Source organism: Amphiura filiformis, chromosome 4 (assembly GCF_039555335.1).
Source record: "Amphiura filiformis chromosome 4, Afil_fr2py, whole genome shotgun sequence".
Lineage (NCBI taxonomy): Eukaryota > Metazoa > Echinodermata > Ophiuroidea > Amphilepidida > Amphiuridae > Amphiura > Amphiura filiformis.
Genome location: NC_092631.1, coordinates 51161888 through 51180007, shown reverse-complemented (window position 1 = coordinate 51180007; position 18120 = coordinate 51161888). Strand labels below are relative to the sequence as shown.

General features: G+C 38.2%; 1 protein-coding gene across 1 annotated transcript in view; it reads left to right on the top strand.

Annotated features, from left to right (window-relative positions):
- Positions 1 to 18120, top strand: part of LOC140151030 (uncharacterized) — a 50409-nt gene that overhangs the window by 27405 nt on the left and 4884 nt on the right. The window contains exons 10-19 of the mRNA XM_072173220.1: positions 457 to 612; positions 5212 to 5475; positions 6524 to 6808; positions 8607 to 8867; positions 9314 to 9439; positions 9640 to 9774; positions 11112 to 11231; positions 13149 to 13461; positions 13609 to 13721; positions 14690 to 14853. Coding sequence (XP_072029321.1) covers positions 457 to 612; positions 5212 to 5475; positions 6524 to 6808; positions 8607 to 8867; positions 9314 to 9439; positions 9640 to 9774; positions 11112 to 11231; positions 13149 to 13461; positions 13609 to 13721; positions 14690 to 14853 — 1937 coding nt within the window. The remainder of the gene's footprint in view (positions 1 to 456; positions 613 to 5211; positions 5476 to 6523; positions 6809 to 8606; positions 8868 to 9313; positions 9440 to 9639; positions 9775 to 11111; positions 11232 to 13148; positions 13462 to 13608; positions 13722 to 14689; positions 14854 to 18120) is intronic.

The window sequence follows — 18120 nt, the reverse complement described above, 5'->3', positions numbered from 1 at the left end:
ATGTATTTTGTATTATGGAACCAAATAAAATCAATCAATCAATCAATCAATCAAACTCATAGCAAGGAAATGCCGAAGAAAAGGTAGAATTTTTAGGGTTGGTTACTATAACCCGATTGGACTCCTAGTAAACATGATGGTTACTATAACCCGATTGGACTCCTAGTAAACATGATGGTGCATGCCCGCAGTATAAGTTGGATGAATATGGTAAAATTGCCACTGTTTCTTCCGATAATTTCCGGAGTTCCGATCAGACTTGAATAATGAACGAGCAGACAGCTTATCAAGATTACACGTCGGGGTACTCTTTTCTTGCTTGGTGGTGGACATTGTGGAGATTATTAGAATGTCAAATAACATCAGTATAGTCAACCAGACATCTTGTGTATTGAACCGAAACTTCTTTAGAGATCAAGGCTTGAATATTTGTGTTGTTGTCATTATATTTATTAGATATCAAATTTGTCGAGTTTGACACCGACTTACCCCAAACCAGCAATTTGAAAAACGGAGACTTTTTCGGAGAAGGCGAGTATTGGATTGACCAAAGAGTTTCAGATGCAGCTGGGAATTTTGCTGAGAGGTTGATAGATATCTATGTACAGGAAGGTTAGTATAGACGAATCCAACGAGCCAAGTCATGGTCAGGATTTGGTCGGCCATTGATTGGGTCCCCGCAGCACCAAACTGGTGTTGTGACTGCCCAATTGGGTGGATTAAAGCCGCTTAAAATTCGATGTTGGATTCTTTTGTGTTGTAAACTGTCATCATTCTTTTGTCTACGTGTAACACGGGTGATAGAATGCAGTTTTAAAAAAATACCCTCCAAGGCCGCATCATTTCACATTTTAGGTGAGATGGAGCCGACGGGGACCCAAATATGGCTGCCATTGAGGTGTAGGAATACGTGAAATTGGATTCGTCTATAGTTATCATAATGAAAATACAGGTAGTTGACCCAAGGGGGATATAGGTAGGGGTGTACTACTGTGATGGGATTTTAATATACCTAATTTAAAGAAGAAAAAGAGACACGAAATGATACAATGCAACATAATTATGCGCTCCAAAAGAGTGAAATCGGGGTTGGGCAAGCAACAGGGTTGGCACGATTTATATCAATTGATTAAATCAAATGATTTTTTTGTAACAAATCACTGATTTAAAGGAGTGTTTCGTGATCCTAGCATCCTCTTTTTATGACATTTTTCAGTACATATCCACGAAAAAAGCCTATTCCCAAAATTTCAGTTGATTCCGATTTTGCGTTCGCGAGTTATGCATGATTATGTGTATTACACTGCTCCATAGACAATGCGTTGTAATTTCGTTCTGGTGCACCAGAACGAAATTCAAATTTCACGATATCTTTGCAAAACGAATTAATCTGCAAGAAATATTTTGTACATAAACATTATGTAGCCAGAGGTTTCCAGTGATATAAAAATCTCAACTTTTTTTGAGAAAAGAGGGGGGATGAGGCTGTGGATCACGAAATGCCCCTTTAAATAAACTTAGTCAGTGAATTGACTGTTTTACTTCATTTGTAATGCTTCTACACATTTTGGATACAATAAAATACCTCTATGATGTCATTTTATTTTTGCTAAAAAAATCATTTTCAAGGTGCAGAATTCAACAGATTTTTTCCCATATTAATATTGAACTATAATCTAGTCAACTGGACTTACTGTTTTTGAGTGGGAAATTTTCACGTCCAATCCTGAACGCATCATCAGCCCTACTGATCATCTGGCGGCAAAAGTTCATTGACCTGTGAAACGGATGTTGTAGTATCACAGGTCACCACCTTTGAATTCAACCTGAGAGGTATCTTCCTGATCGCTGAACTGTAGGCCCCGGCCAAGTTGTGACGTAAGCCGCCTCCCCTGTTAAGTGAAGGCTCCTCCCGTTTCACGTAAATCGCTTCTTTGACCCCTCTCTCAAACCATCTGCTGTCTCTGTCCAAGATTTTAACGTCCTTGTTGTCAAAGGAATGTTTTGTAATGTCCAAATGCGTGTAGACGGCCGAGTCACCGCAACCAGTGCTGGCTCGTCTATGCTGTTACATGCGTTTGGCAAGTGTTTGTTTAGTCTCCCCATACCCAATATAAAGCTCCTCGCATCCACTGTCTTGACACTGAATCGCGTAGACGATGTTGCTTTGCTTGCGAGTCTTTAGGTTGTTTATCTTTGGGGTGGACTAGCGCTTGGCGTAAAGTATTCTTGGGTTTGAAAGATACCGGTACCCCTTTGTCACGAAAAATCCGACGGAGTTTCTCTGAAAGTCCGGAGACGTAGGGGATAGTGATGTTCCTACCGCGAGTTACCTCACCGTCATCTTGAGTCTTATGTGCGGGACCCCTTTGTCACGAAAAATCCGACGGAGTTTCTCTGAAAGTCCGGAGACGTAGGGGATAGTGATGTTCCTACCGCGAGTTACCTCACCGTCATCTTGAGTCTTATGTGCGGGAGCAGCGGCACCTTTGTCGGTAAATTTGGTCTGAGCGAGTGCTTTGTGAAAGGTCCAATTACGATAACCACAAAGGTTCAGGGCTTTTTGTAGATGTTCCCGTTCCTGTTCCTTCGCGTCCTCACTAGAGGGAATAGTGTTCGCTCTGTGAAATAAAGTGCGTATTACACCCAGTTTGTGAACCAATTGGTGGTGTGATTCAAACAACAGATACTGATCTGTGTGCGTGTCCTTGCGGTATACAGATGTTTCTAGGCTGCCATTGCTTTGCACGGTGACCAAGCAGTCTAGAAATGCAAGTTTGTTGTCTTTCAGTTCTTCCTGAGTGAACTTGATATGTTCGTTGACATTATTGATATGATCGTAGAAAGGGGCTAGTTGATCTTTGCGTAGCTTCACCCAAGTGTCATCAACATAACGATACCAGTGCAAAGTGGGGGGGGGTACCAGCATACGATGTGAGGGCCAACTGTTCAAACTGTTCCATAAACAAGTTTACGACAATCGCTGATCCCATTGCGCAACCATGGCATTGTCTGTAGAACTTGCCATCGTAGACAAAGTAGGTCGTGTTCAGACATAATTCAAGAATTTCACAAACTTGGTCAGGACTGAGGTCTGTGCGCTCCTTTAGGGTATTATCCTTCCTTAAGAATTCGCGAACACAGTTCACCGCTTCCTTAGGTGGTACGCATGTAAACAACGCTGAAACGTCATAAGAAGTTATGGTCTCGTTGTCATCCAATTGAATGTCACAAACTTTGTTGACAAAATCCTGGGAGTTGACAATGTGATGTTTAGATTTCCCAATCAGCGGTCCAATAATATAAGCGATGTGTTTTGCTACATTATAAGTCACCGAGTCCACGCAGCTTACAATTGGTCTCAACGGAGCATGCGGTTTATGGATCTTCGGCAGACCGTAGAACTTGGGTATCGACTCGCCCGGGTACAGTTTGTGATACAAGTTGCGATCAATAACCTCCGATTTTTCAAGGTTTTGGAGACAGTCAATGACTTTCTTACGATATCCACTAGTGGGGTCACGCTTCAGTGGCTCGTAAGTCTTGGTATCATTTAGCAGCGCACATACCTTGCTATGATATTCAGTCTTATCTAACACAACAGTGCACCTACCCTTGTCCGCTGGTAAAATAGTGATGTCATTATCTTCACCAAGGGTTTTGATTGCTTCTCGTTGCTGTTTGTTCAAATTCGAGTTCGGAGTCTTCGCGTTAACAAGGCAAGATGATACTTTTGACCTTAAATCCTCCGCGTCCGATGTGCATAAGTTGTTGTGTTTGATGGCAGATTCAGTAGCAGTGATCAGATCAACATGTGGTATCCGATTTGGTACGTGCCACAGAGAAGTTCAATCCTCTCGCTAAAACATCCCTTTCGCTCTCAGTCAAAGGACGACTAGATAAATTCTTAACCCATTTATCTTTTAGCTCACTGTCCAGTTCAAATCCTTCGCTATTCCTCCAATTTCTATCCGAATCCGATCGTGATGCACGCGCCGAATTCTGCAACCTTGCAAACTTTTCTTGTTGTCTCGATTTAGACTTGCGATGCTGAGTCAACTGCGGTGACCTGTGATACTACAACATCCGTTTCACAGGTCAATGAACTTTTGCCGCCAGATGATAGGGCTGATGATGCGTTCAGGATTGGACGTGAAAATTTCCCACTCAAAAACAGTAAGTCCAGTTGACTAGATTATAGTTCAATATTAATATAGTTTACTACCTGGATGAATGATAATCTTCACAAACGTATTTTTTCCCATGATTTTTTCTTTAAAATTTATTTTCCCATGTGAAAACATGTTTTGATTTCTTGTAAATTTCTTTTTTCATGGAATAAAAAAAGGCGCGAAGTAGCTAGCTAGACAATGAGCGGACTACCGACATGTGGCACATACAGGTTAAATACCACTAATTCCTCTATAACACAGGTTTCAATGGAAAAATAGGTGATTTCAAGCATGATTTTCTCATATAAGGAACTCTCACAGTGAAATGACATTATTCTCAATCAAGAGTAGAAGGATGAATCCCTAAATGACCAAAATTTCAACATATGATGACCTGAGACTTTTTTTGTTTTAAAGCACTGAAGTGGAAAGACCACAATTTTACAGTGCGCCCTACTTTTTTGTGAACAGATTTTGGCCAACTGGTTGGGGGAAAAATCGATATGCTGCGGATGAATTTCAGGGAACTTTTCATCAAAACTGTAAAATAATGGTAGAAAACATGCCTTTCCTGCATGTTACTCTGAAATTTGCACTTTTTTTACTATACAGCTTGGTATTTTTCAGTGATTTTTAAGCACCTTTTAAGAATGCCATGCAAGAAAAAAGTCCCTCTCTTATTTTCACGCACTGCCCAGCATTAATTGGTGATATTTAACCTACAGGGGCGCTGTAATCTGTTCACAAAATGGAGCAAAAATTTCTAAATTTGATGAAAAAAAGAATACAATAAATGATGATGATACAGTATGATCAATATCGGCGATGACGCTTGACAAGAGTGTAGAACGCGTTTCGTAAGATCAAAGATGCCTTTCTAATTTTACAACTTGCATTTTTCTCTTTCATTAATTTTGTTCTTCAATAACAATCTCTTTCTACTGGATTCGGCTGCAGTACTAAAAAAGTACGAGTCAAAACGTGTGAATTATCGGCGATTACCATACAAATAACGCCATTCATTTTTTTTACTTTTTAGTTCAGGAAATAATCACAGTAAATGGATGTCCAGATGATATAAGAGCAGTGGCCGAAGCAAATGTTAATGATGTACAAGTCTTTTGGACACCACCTACTGCAGTAAAAACTACAGTCAATGGAGAAGAACCCGCCACCTCATCTAGTGCCTCACCCACTCATGAACCTGGAGATCATTTTCAACTCGGAGAGACGACTGTCCAATATTTGTATGTGTCGACTGAAGCTCACGCATCGTGTTCCTTTAACGTCCTTGTGGTCATAGGTAAGCAAGAACTTGCGAGGTATATAATTATGTAACTGAGTATCGTTTTATTTACTTTTCCGCTCAATATATGTATAATGTACAGTTCTAATGAGGATCTTACTAGTAAATGGGGCCAATGAGGGACAATTTTTAAATCATATCAATTTGTTTTAGCAAAGTCATAGTTCATTGAATATACAACCGTATGGAAAAACAGGCGAAAATAGTAATGTTTTGCACAAGATTTGCAATTTAAGGAGAATTGGACATTGCTCATTGAAATGAAGCTAGTATATGAACAATATAAGTGTGCTCTTTCATCTAATGACATAAAATTTGGAAAATATTGTAAGGACACTTGAGGTTTTGACTTTCAAAACCTACTTTTTGGTCAAAATTTGTGCTTGGATATATGTAGTTTTCATCAGATTAGCATCTCTTTGACATCTATGGTTCAATGCATAAGTACCGCGTGAATGTTGTAGTGCAGGGCGATCTATTTAAAATTCGTATTCATCTATTGCTGTCCTAAAAATAATTTTCTTTAAACCTATATCAAGCTAACATTTTAGTGTTCAAAGTGAGCAAGGTTGGCGTCATCCCTATTATACAGTAGACATCAATAGACTTTCAATAGACTGAGCATTGGCCATTGACTGGAAGGATGAACTTACATTAACCAAAGTAAATGAACGTTTTTTAATAACGCAACGTGACTGAATCTGTTCGGAGGACAAGGCCCCTTTAGACGGTGGACAATACCATGTTTTGTACAACTGGTCAAGAACGAGATAATGGTTTTTAAATAAGCCGAGAAATCATAAAAAATATCTTGAAACAGCGAGGCTGCTTCTTTTGGCCCCTTTATGATTTTCACCTTGAAATCTTGATTTGCTAGGGGTGTTTTGTACCCACCATAAAAACAATAATTAGTGGAGGAAAAAACCAAAACAAAACAAATCTAACCTGACAAACAATACTAGTTTGCAACCGGACTATTAGAGAATCCGATGGTACGTTGATCTGTTCATAATCCAACTTTTAATTTTTTCCCCAATGTCATCAGTTGATACCATTCCACCAGTTATTCATGATTGCGATAGTGGCATCGATCTCAGAGATTTCACCTCGTCTCACAATGTGGACGAGACCCTTAATGAAAATGGGTCATTTACATATTCGTGGATGTTACCAACCGCTACAGATAATTCTGGATATACGATTTTAATTACCCAAACAAGAGAAGAGGGCGACAATTTATTTTATCCTGGAAATACTGTAGTCAGTTTTGTATTTATCGACTCATACGTTGCATGGAACACAGCAGCATGTAATTTCATTATTACAGTTCGTAAGTACAAAATATTACGGCGTAAAAAAGACATAATGAAGTGAAAACATTTAAAAAAAGACAAAGTAAGCTGTTATGCAACAGTAACATGGTATCATATTACTTAAACTACAATATGTCAGCCCAACTCAGTTACAGTTTGTTTGAGATAAAAAAAAAAAACGTGCCCTAGGATTAGTTAGGTCTCAGTAATAGGACACTTTCTTTCCTCAGGCGCCATGTCAACAATGCCCAGAAACGTTGCTTTTTGCCTTACAAATGTACTGACATCGTTCGCCATTTTCTGCAATTTTCCAAAAGAAAAGAAACCAGATGAACACCTCCCGTTTTAAGCACCAATCACGGGATGTGGGGTTATTATAACTACGACTCCGGACAAGGCTGTATACAGGATTTCAAGAGACTTTCTTTGTTTCCATTCTTGAATGAAGCGAATACGCTGATTTCTGACTTAGTATTGTTACAGTGAATCAGGATTGGTCAAAATATATAAGCAAACAAAAAATAAATAAATTATATTTACTATATGGCAATCATCTTATACTTTCTCATTGACTCATAATGAGTTACAACGCTTTATACACCCATTATTAGTCCGAACACATTGGAACTGTACATGATGCAGTCATGTCTACAGTAGAATTCAATTCGACCTTTGCAGGACTTAAACCCCATTAAAAGCTATTAAACCAAGATAACACTCATTGAAAGCAGCTCAACTGATTAAATCATATCTTCTCTGGTTAAATACACACATCATATGTTTCTGCTTTTACACGTACAATGGAGCAATGGCTGGGATTATAGTTTTAGTTGGGTGAACGATTATAAAGCGAGCGCTAGAGAACAATTCTGTGTGGGCTTTTGTTTACGAAATGAGACAAAACTCTGCTTATTGTTAACCAGCGTTCTTGAAAATGAGAAACATGGTGGTTTGCAGACTTAACACGGTTTGGAAATAATTTCTTCATATTTTTTGGTGTTATCTGTCGTTTACATATCATTCCTAAAACACCAAAGTACGAATATTTCCAAACATCTAAATTAGCTAAAAATTTAGGACATGTTACAAAACTATATTGTCTAGAATTTTAGAAGAGTACTTTTAATATTGGCCGGTTATTTTTCACACAGCGACGTTAACTAGGCAATGTACTATTACCTATAACATTAACTAAAACACCAAAGTACGAATATTTCCAAACATCTAAATTAGCTAAAATTTAGGACATGTTACAAAACTATATTTTCTAGAACTTTAGAAGAGTACTTTTAATATTGGCCGGTTATTTTTCACACAGCGACGTTAACTAGGCATATCCCCATTCTTTTAATGTAGGCTATTTGTAGAGGTCACGCGTCAATGGGAAAGAGCACTGTGTATTATGTATAGGAAAACGGACAGTAACTGCAGTATGAACATGGGTCACATAACTTAGGGGCGCACTATTTGCGTTAGGGGCACACTATTTGATTTCCAGGAGAGGGAGGCATTGGAACATACAATGACATAGGAACACATTTCCCCCACCCAACTCTGAATTTTTGCCGTGCCCCTTGAATATCAAATGATGCGTCCCTTACCGACATTAACCCTTGAACATTTTTCTAGTACAGTGTTCAGTTCAAATACCACGAAAAGAAATATGCCGGAAATGCAACACGTTTTGATATTTTAAATAGCTTCATTAATCAAATATATAGCGCACGATCTGATGGAAACCGAGGTGTGTTTCCGCACATAGTACTAAAATTGTAACTTCGAATTAACATGATCAATGTATTATCTCTTACACAGTCGACGATGTAGCACCTAGAGTGATATGTCCTAACAATATAGAGCAATCGGTTCCAGCCGGTATCACAGGACGAATTATCAGATGGGAAGAACCTGTAGTAACTGATTTATCTACCAGAAGTGGGGAAGAAATAATCACGATAGCACAGAGTCACGGACCAGGACTTTTCTTTCCTCTTGGGCAAACACGTGTAAGATATGACTATCAGGATTGGGCTGGTAACCCAGGATTTTGTGAATTCGATATCTCTCTTTCTGAAAGTAAGTAGAACGGTTGGACCCCGGGGTTGGACTTGTAATATTGAACATGTATATTGTACATGTACATTGTAAAAGGGCAATGGTGATTATTACGTCGACATCGTGACGAATATTTTTCAGATATTAACAAAATGTTTATCTGCTTTTGTTGAAGCCAATAACTTGCATCAAAATAAACCGTTTAGTGACCTTGCTTACATTGTTCAATATTTACGCCGGGGTTTGAGTTTTGAGGTGGAATACGAATTTGTTTGGGGGTCTTGGTGGGGAATTTGAACTTTTTTATTCGAGCCATGAGGGCGGAATGTAAAGTTTTAAATGGATAAAATTGGAAAAACAAGGGAGTATTCTGAAAATTTTGAGCAAACGCGAGGCTGGAACGTGAAATTTTGTGTCGATTCTTCTTCTAACACTCCCATTCCTCCTGGCGTAAATATTGCTTACAGACCAAGATGAACAGGTGGAAATGTTCGATTGCGGTGATGGCATTCACATTCCTAAGTGGAAAACCTGTAATACTGTTCCTGACTGTACTACCGGAATGGATGAACTTGTATGCGGCTCTCAAGAAGGTATTTTCTATGCCCTAGATTGACAGTAGTTGTAAATTTAATTAATAAGGATAAATAAGGATACGGCGATTGTCCGACGCAGTTTTAATTTTATTTTACCTGCTTCCCTTGACCATCAAATAGATTTACATATCTAAAGATACCATATTAATTAACTAACATGTAAAGGAAACTCATTCATCAAATATCCTTTAATAAAGTTATTTGCAGCGTAGACCATCGGCCATGCCGTGGTTCTCCATCTTCAAGACAATGTATAGTTAATACAGCCGAATGTGACTTCACCAGAGATTGCCCAGATGGTACGGATGAGATGTACTGTGACTTCCCTGACGGTACGATTTTTGATATTGTCACATTGTTTCGTAAAATATATTTACATGTAAAGCTTAAATATTTACATTGGCATAAAGCCAACAGGGCACTCACAAGGCAAGGCAGTTTGGGCTCTGAAAACTGAGCCACTAGAAATGTTTGGATTTGAAGATTGTGGCAGCAAATCAATTGAAGTTGAATCATTGATGGTGTTCCGGATACCTGAAATATGATTGCCTAAATATGATGTATAAATCGCTACATTCATTACTAGAGGCACAAAAACGAAAAAAAATAAAGATTTATCAAGCACACCTTTGTTTAACGACTGAATTTATTGAAATGACACCACTCATTGCATATCAAACCAGGTCATATCCACATGGTGCAGTCATGTCTACAGTAGAATTCATCTCGACCTTTGCAGGACTTAAACCCCATTAAAAGCTATTAAACCAAGATAACACTCATTGAAGCAGCTCAACTGATTAAATCAGATCTTCTCTGGTTGTGCACAAGTGTCTGTTTTCAATGTGCGACATCGCAATAAAGCTGATATTATAGCTTCAGTTGGGTAACCGATTATAAAGGAAACGAAAGGAAACAATGGTATGTGTAGCTTTGTTCACGAAATGAGACAAAGACCTGCTTTTTGTTAACCAGCATTCTTCAAAATGAGCAACATAATGATTGTTGACTTAACACGGTTTGGAAATAATTTCTTCATATTTTTGGTTTTATCTGTCGTTTACATATCCTTCCTAAAACACAAAAGTGCGACCCTCTCCAAACATCTAAATTAGCTAAAAATTTAGGACATGTTACAAAACTATATTTTCTAGAACCTATTTAGAATAGTTAAAATGTAGCTTGTACCGTTTTTTTGTGGCATCCTTCAGAAGTGAGCGGTCCGATACCAATATTTGTGGTCAAATCTCCATTCAATTAACACGGGGAGTTGGCTAGCTATGCCTTGCCCTCACCCATATTTTACAAAAGTGCGACTATTTCTGAACATCTAACCTAGCTGTAATTTTAGGTCATGTTAGAAAAATATATTTGCTAGAAGTTTGGAGAATAGCTAAAATATTGGCTGGTTATTTTTCACACAGTGATGTTAACTAGGCAAGTGCCCATTCTTCCAACGTACATCATTTTTAGAGGTCACGCGTCAATGTTGAGAGAACTGTGTATTGTGTATAGGAAAACGGACAGTAACTGCAGTATGATCCATGGCTTTTAATCTCGTTTCATTCAAACCAAGGTGACACCGGTAGTTCAGTGCACAATAATGTATCGGGAAACATTTCGATTGCCTATTGCCATCCATAATAAAAGACTTTTTTACATTTTTCAGACTGCGGAAATGATTACTTTCAATGCCCTTTATCCCGCGTATGTCTTCATGTATACCTTCTTTGTAATGGGAAGGTGGACTGCTATGGTGGATTAGATGAAATAGATTGCGAAAACCAAGGTGAAATATTACACTACAAAATTATCCTTCCAATACCAACATACATTCACCTGATCATCAGGTGTGTATAGAATATTTAAGTGTATGAGCCTGGCCACCCTCAGATGGGGTGTTTGGTACCAGTTCGGGAGAGGGAGAGGACAAAACTGCACTACTACCAGAGATAGTTGACATTATGGGCTATACATAAATGTATGATAGCAATTGAACCAGAGTACCTTTTGGCAGGGAAAGGTCATCGAACTTTACACAGGGTCAAATTTCAAACTTGCTCAAATTGTGTTACACAATTTTCCAAAGTATTTCACTAGTCACAAGGATTCGGAAAATATATAGTTAGATCTATCTAGAACGTACCGTTCTTGAGTTTTCGACAAAAGAGGTGTCGAATTGTTCGTTTTGATCAAACAATTCAAACAAGAATAGGATTGTGCCATCTATAATTATGATCTATAGTGGGAATTCCAATTGAATGAACGCAGCTTTCAATAGCTGTACTCGATCCAACCGCGATCATATATCGCGCATTTCAAACTACAACGCGAACGCACGACCTGACAATGCTAACCAATCACGAGTGCGTTGGCATGGTTAGATTCACTTCCTCGTTGCTCACGCACAGTTGCACACGCTGGCGTATATCGCGGAGTGTACGCAAATATTCGTCATGCTATTGAAAGCTGCGTTCATTCAATTGGAATTCCCACTATAGGATGTTTTGTTACCTAGGTAACACAGCAAAATAGGTCAAGTACCATTGAAGCCTGTTGACCTTAAGGGATCCAAAATGAGCGTTTATTGCGTTTCGACAGTATTTTTTGTGGGACATGAGAGCACCTCAGACCTATCGAATTGCATTCTGAATACGAAGCATGTCTTTCTGATATCAAATAATTTTCATTTTTTAAAATCACAATATAATACAAATTTTATGACAAATTATAAAAATTTGATATTTTTCAAATTTGTTGATATATAACAGTCCTCGAAGTAAATTATATAAATCTAATGATATATTCTTAAAGTGTATGTAGCAGGGAGGAAAAGCCGACAGTCAATTGAAAATTTTGACCTTTCATATTGAAGATATGGATTTTTTCCCAAAAAGACCTAATTTTTTTGGTGTTTTGGGAAAAAAAATCCATATCTTCAATACGAAAGGTCAAAATTTTCAATTGATCGTCGGCTTTTCATCCCACCTACATACACTTGAAGTATAAATCATCAGATTTATAAAGTTTACTTCAAGTACTGTTAAATATCAAAAATATCAATTTTTAATGATTTGCCATAAAATGTGTATTAAATTGTGAATTTCAAAAAATCAAAATTATTTGATATTAGAATGACATTCTTCATATTCAGAATGCAATTCGATATGTCTGATGTGCTCTAATGTCCCAAAATAAATACTGTCCAAACGTTCATACCCCAGCCCTTAAGTATTAGCAGTATTTCATTACTTGTCGAATACAATAAGATTTCAGTCATAGACACGTTAACACAGCTACCCAATATGACTGGGGTCTAAACTTAGTTCCTTTCCAAAGAGGTAGTCGAATTCGGCAGGCGATCATGCATGGAGACTTATAGGCTTGAAACAGGCACTGTCATTGATTGGGTAGGGTTAGTTAAGGGTTAGGATTAGCGTTAGGGTTAGGGTTAGGATTAGGGTTATGAATAAGTTTAGGGTTAGGGTTAGGATTAGCTTATACAAAATAATTACATAAAGGTTGGACCCCAGTAGCTTGATGAATCAAAAGCTAGCGAGAGAGGGCTCAAACAGGATCAAACGATCATCAGAAAAGTTTCTAAAATACTAAAAACCGAAATCATATCGTGATCGACCAGTAATGTAAAGCGTCCTGCTTTTTTACACCATTCGTCTATATCTTTTTACCAAATGACGTACGGTAGCTACTGAGGAGTCTCCTTTTGTTGACGACTGGTATTCACGTTACATACTGGAATCGTTTCCCACTAACATCGACTATGAAGAATTGGCGACCAAATTTGAAGAGAGTAACTACAAATCACGTGGGTTTCATCGTGTAAAAGGTGAAAACCCCCCGGATTGGAATACGTTTGTATCATTCAGTTCTACTGCGGATTTCAGTGATCTTGAAGATGTGTTACAACTGACGGGTGATGAAATTGCAAAGTATGGTCATCAAGGTGAAGATCTTATCCTGCAGTGCACCTATAATGAACAACAATGCAAAAATATAAGGTAATAAATTAGGTGTACTGTATGTAATACAAAATAGACCAACAGAATTTACGATTTAATGACAATAAAGAGATATTTTAACTTAAATAAAGCGCGCGATTTGAAATTTGGTGGTATTGACGTTTCTTTCATCTTCTTCTTTAACAGCAAATTTGCACGATTACTCGATGATACATATGGTAACTGTTTTACCTTCAACTATGCTGGAAATGGCAGTGATCAGACGCCAGTTCAGTCTACACGAGCTAGTTCAAATTATGGTGAGTAGGCTTGCCCGGGAAGTTGAAACTGTGGTGCTTGCAATATGGTCTCATGACACGGATTATGGCCATGGTCTATGAGGTAGCAATAACTCATGTAATAAGGCAATGAAGCGGAAGATCAACAATTTGGTCAAGAAATGGCTTGGAGCTCCGCGCAGCTTAACAAACATCGCAATCCACATTTTCTGAGAAGCAGGTTATTTACTTAGCCTTAGAGTTTTATTAGTAACTCACCAGCGGGAGGTGGTGTTTTTTAACTGCCGTCCCCCCACCTCGAGGTAGTCTTGATTATAAGAGGGCCGAAACTCCCCAAGACAGGCAATCAACTGATGATCACGCTGGTGAAAGCTCAAGACAATTTCCATCTGTGGTCTTTGTGTACATTTAACAAATTTGACTATAGACATATTGTGCATTTAAAGGGTATGTTGAAAATATCAAAAACTGTACAAATATTTACCAGCACATTTTTGTCACGGGCCTCCATTATGCGATGCCAATATTGTCGATCTTCAATAGCTTAACAACGCCAGTATAAATTTATATATCTTTATTAAATTGGAGTGAGCCCGGGGGGGGGGGGCACTTCAATATGAAATGGATAGCATACAGGTGTAGGACTGACACTTTCGCACTAAGGGGCATTCGGTGAGAGCATAACCTTTTTTAAATGGAATCTTTGGGTGAGAGCCGATACAGCACCACAGAAACCTCGAAAATCGACTTTCTAGTTCAAAATGGCTTCAAATTTATTTGTTTCTTCAAACTAAGTAACAAAATCAGTGATAAGTGACAATGTTCTTGACATTGGGCTCATTGGTGTCAACGGAAACGATGTGAATTCTTTATTAATACTATACATTTGACGCGCACACCAATGATGATTAGCTAAAAATAATCTCTAAAGTATCTTTTTTTCGTAGTTGATAAAATAATGATTGGGAATGATTCTTGTTTATTTTCAGGCCTGAAAATGACGCTATTTCTGGAACAAAATGAGTACCTGAGTATATTTGGCCGTGAAGCTGGTATTCGCGTTTCTATCAATCCTGCAGACACTGTTGCTTTACCAGTTGATGACGGTATCACTATAAGACCAGGCACAATTACATCAATTGGACTCAGATATGTAAGCTGTAAACATAGAGTACCTATTATTATACATCCCCTACACACCGACATCGCCCGGTTAATAATTACATTATACAGCCAGAGACACTGAAATGAATACCCGGGATCGATACACGTGAATGTGCTATGCACGATTGATATTCAGACGATAAATCTTTGGATACCGGGGTAGAAAATGATGAATATATCTCGTAAATGATTTCGTCTAAATAAACCAGATGTGGTTCCTTGCACTTGAATATATATGTTCAACGGATATGATAGTCGTTAGCTTGCGTCTGGAACTCAAAAATTGACAAAAATATTCTGATTTTCTGATGTGAGCAGTCACTCACATGGCGTATACATGTTCACTCACACACAGATGTCACACACAGCGTAGTGTGAGCACCCCCTCACATGGCGTATACAAGCTCACTTACACACAGAAAAATCAATTACCCGGCTATTGTCATGATTGTCAGCATGGTCAGTAGCCTTAGTCGGGATGTCCCTAGGCTCATTATGCGTCTCAAAGGTCGGAAAAAAATGGCCATGTGTGGCTGTGGATTCAACCTACCATGACGATTTCTGCCATGAAGATATCGGGGCGATGACACTGCCCTATAGCAGACGATGGTTCGAGGGGAGAAGGGTCTTCATAAGCTTTGATACTTTGAATATTACCCAATTGACAAATATCAAGATATTCATTTCAGTCACTGTAACCATGGTAACCAAACCTAAACCAAACTGGCTACAAACGGCTAGGGTCGAAATTCCAATATCCGTGTTTATGGTTTATCCTTATAACATTTCTCGTTATCGGCTGCGATCGGCTGTGACAAGTATCAGGCATATTCACAGATGCATAGAAGTCCCGGGGGGCACTCAACTTTGGAAGTGACGGGTATGTGCCTACCGGAGTCGCGAAGTAGGGGCCTATCGGGTACAATGCGTTATTTAAAAAAGGGGTCATTGGGTACAAACAAAATAAAAAAGGGGTCATTGGGTACAATATTTTGAAAAAAGGGGGTCCTCGAGTATAAGATTTTAAAAAAAGGGTCATCGGGTAGAAAATTTTGAAAAAATGGAGCAAAATTTTGAAAATTTTGGCATAATTTTGAAAAAATGGAGCAAAATTTGACAGTTTCGGCATTTTTTTGTTGCATTTTGATGAAATACGAATGTGTAGAAAATGTATAAACTTACTTTTATTACGTTTAAAGAAATAAAAATGCAAATATACCATTCAAAAGACGCTGATGCGAGTGACATTTTTGAAGAAAATGGTCATCCCTGCTAGAATGGTCAAAATCACAAAAACTGTATATTTTCTGTATTGGACGCATGACTACAAAGGTCATTTTTTCTAAATCTATATGTCCTAGAGTAATAAAACTTGAGGATTCAACTCAAAAGTTAAGAAAGTTTCTAAATCTATGAAAAAAAGAACCGATTTTGAAACAATGTCTTTTATAAGGGCGCACACCACCAAATCACTCCGCGAGCGATGTAATGTGGATGAGTTCCGGTAAAATCGAAATCTTTTTAGAGGTATTTTGGGTCTTTCTGCGGACTTGTAAGGAAAAGGAGAAGCATGTTATAGCTTAAATAAAACATTGAGACCTATACATGAACTTGGATCGCCCAAAAGGTGCAAAACACAATTTTTGAATAAAGTAGGCCCGCGGATTGAAAAAATGGCCAGAAACGGGTTTTCAGGGTATAGAAGGGTCGAAAATGGTCATGGTGCTGTTTAAGCGCCCATATCTCGAAAATTAATCACAAGACTACCCGTACATTGAAACATATATTAAATTTTCATCGATTTGCAATCGATTGGTAGTATTTTATAGTCAATTTGTTGCCGAAAAGGCCTAAAATCGCGCACGGAAAAGGTGTGTTTTCACGTGTGTTTCAATGGGACGCTGTATTGGTGGTGTGCGCCCTTATAAGGCATATTGGCCGGAATTAGGCCTGTCATAGAAATCAGGTCAAAAACAGGATAGATATGTGTAAAATTCCGATTTTATGGTCTGAATTAAGTCTTAAGAAATCACTTAATGATTTTAAAGCTCTTTAAAGTGAAAGTATGATTTAATTTTCTTAATTCGGATTGTTAAAGTTCATGAAAGTGATGAAAAAGAGCTAAAAAGTTAACAAATACGGTTTTTAGTGAGTTTTGATTAATTTAATATCATGTTTAAATTTGAGCACGTGTCCTTAAAACTAGTCAAATGTCAGTTGTTTTGGGGGGGGGGGGGCAAAATGAAACTTAATATCAAAATACGAATGTGTAGAAAATGTATAAACTTACTTTTATTACGTTTAAAGAAATAAAAATGCCCGGGATAGAAGTTAAGGAAAATAACAACGCAGGCCACTCCCACGTTCACAGAAGAAAGAAATCAAATGCTGCCGTTATGCATATTCATTGAATATAACAAAACAAATGTCAATAGAAAAGGTCAGATTTGTCTTCATGGGTTAAGAAAGACATGATACGTAAAAGAGTTTGAAAGAGCAATCAATTTGTGGAATTTAGTGATGATTGAATCATTGACCTCCGATTGCAAGCGGGGGAGTTTGTACTGACGGTCTAAAAAGCTGGAGAAAGGGTAGCTTACTTCATTAAATGAAATATAATATCTGCACTTTAATAGCTTAGGGTTATTCTTCACTTATTGTTTTTCACAGTGTGGTTTATGTAAAGTATAATTTGCTTATTATACACCATCTCATTCTTCATCTTCAACTCTTGCCATTCACAATATAGGCCTAAGATGCGCCGCCAACGGTTGCTTTTTCACCTCTAGGGTCATAGGCGTAAATCCCGGGAGGGGTTGTGGGAGTGAATCCCGAACATTTTGATGAGGAGGAGGGGTTGGTCCATACAATTATGTACCCACATTCCTGTATGTGGGTTTCTGACTATATTACCCTCGCATTCTGCCATTTTAGCCTTAAAAGTGACATTTTTGGCACCATTTGCGCGTGTTTATTCCACTTTTGCACCATATTCCACCATTTTTGGTTCGATATCGCCGGTCTAGCCCCCATTGGATTTTGTGAAGTGTGATAATGATATTAAATGTTGAAAACAGTTTCACGAAGGATTCAGTGTGATCAGTAGGTTGATATCGATATTTTCCCATGATGCATTGCGTAATTTGGCCTCTCTTCAGCAAGCGCCGGAGGTGCATCGTATTGCGAATCGACCGTATTTCATGACATGATAATAATGGATTAGAAAGACGTAGAAATAAGATGGCTAGGGATATAA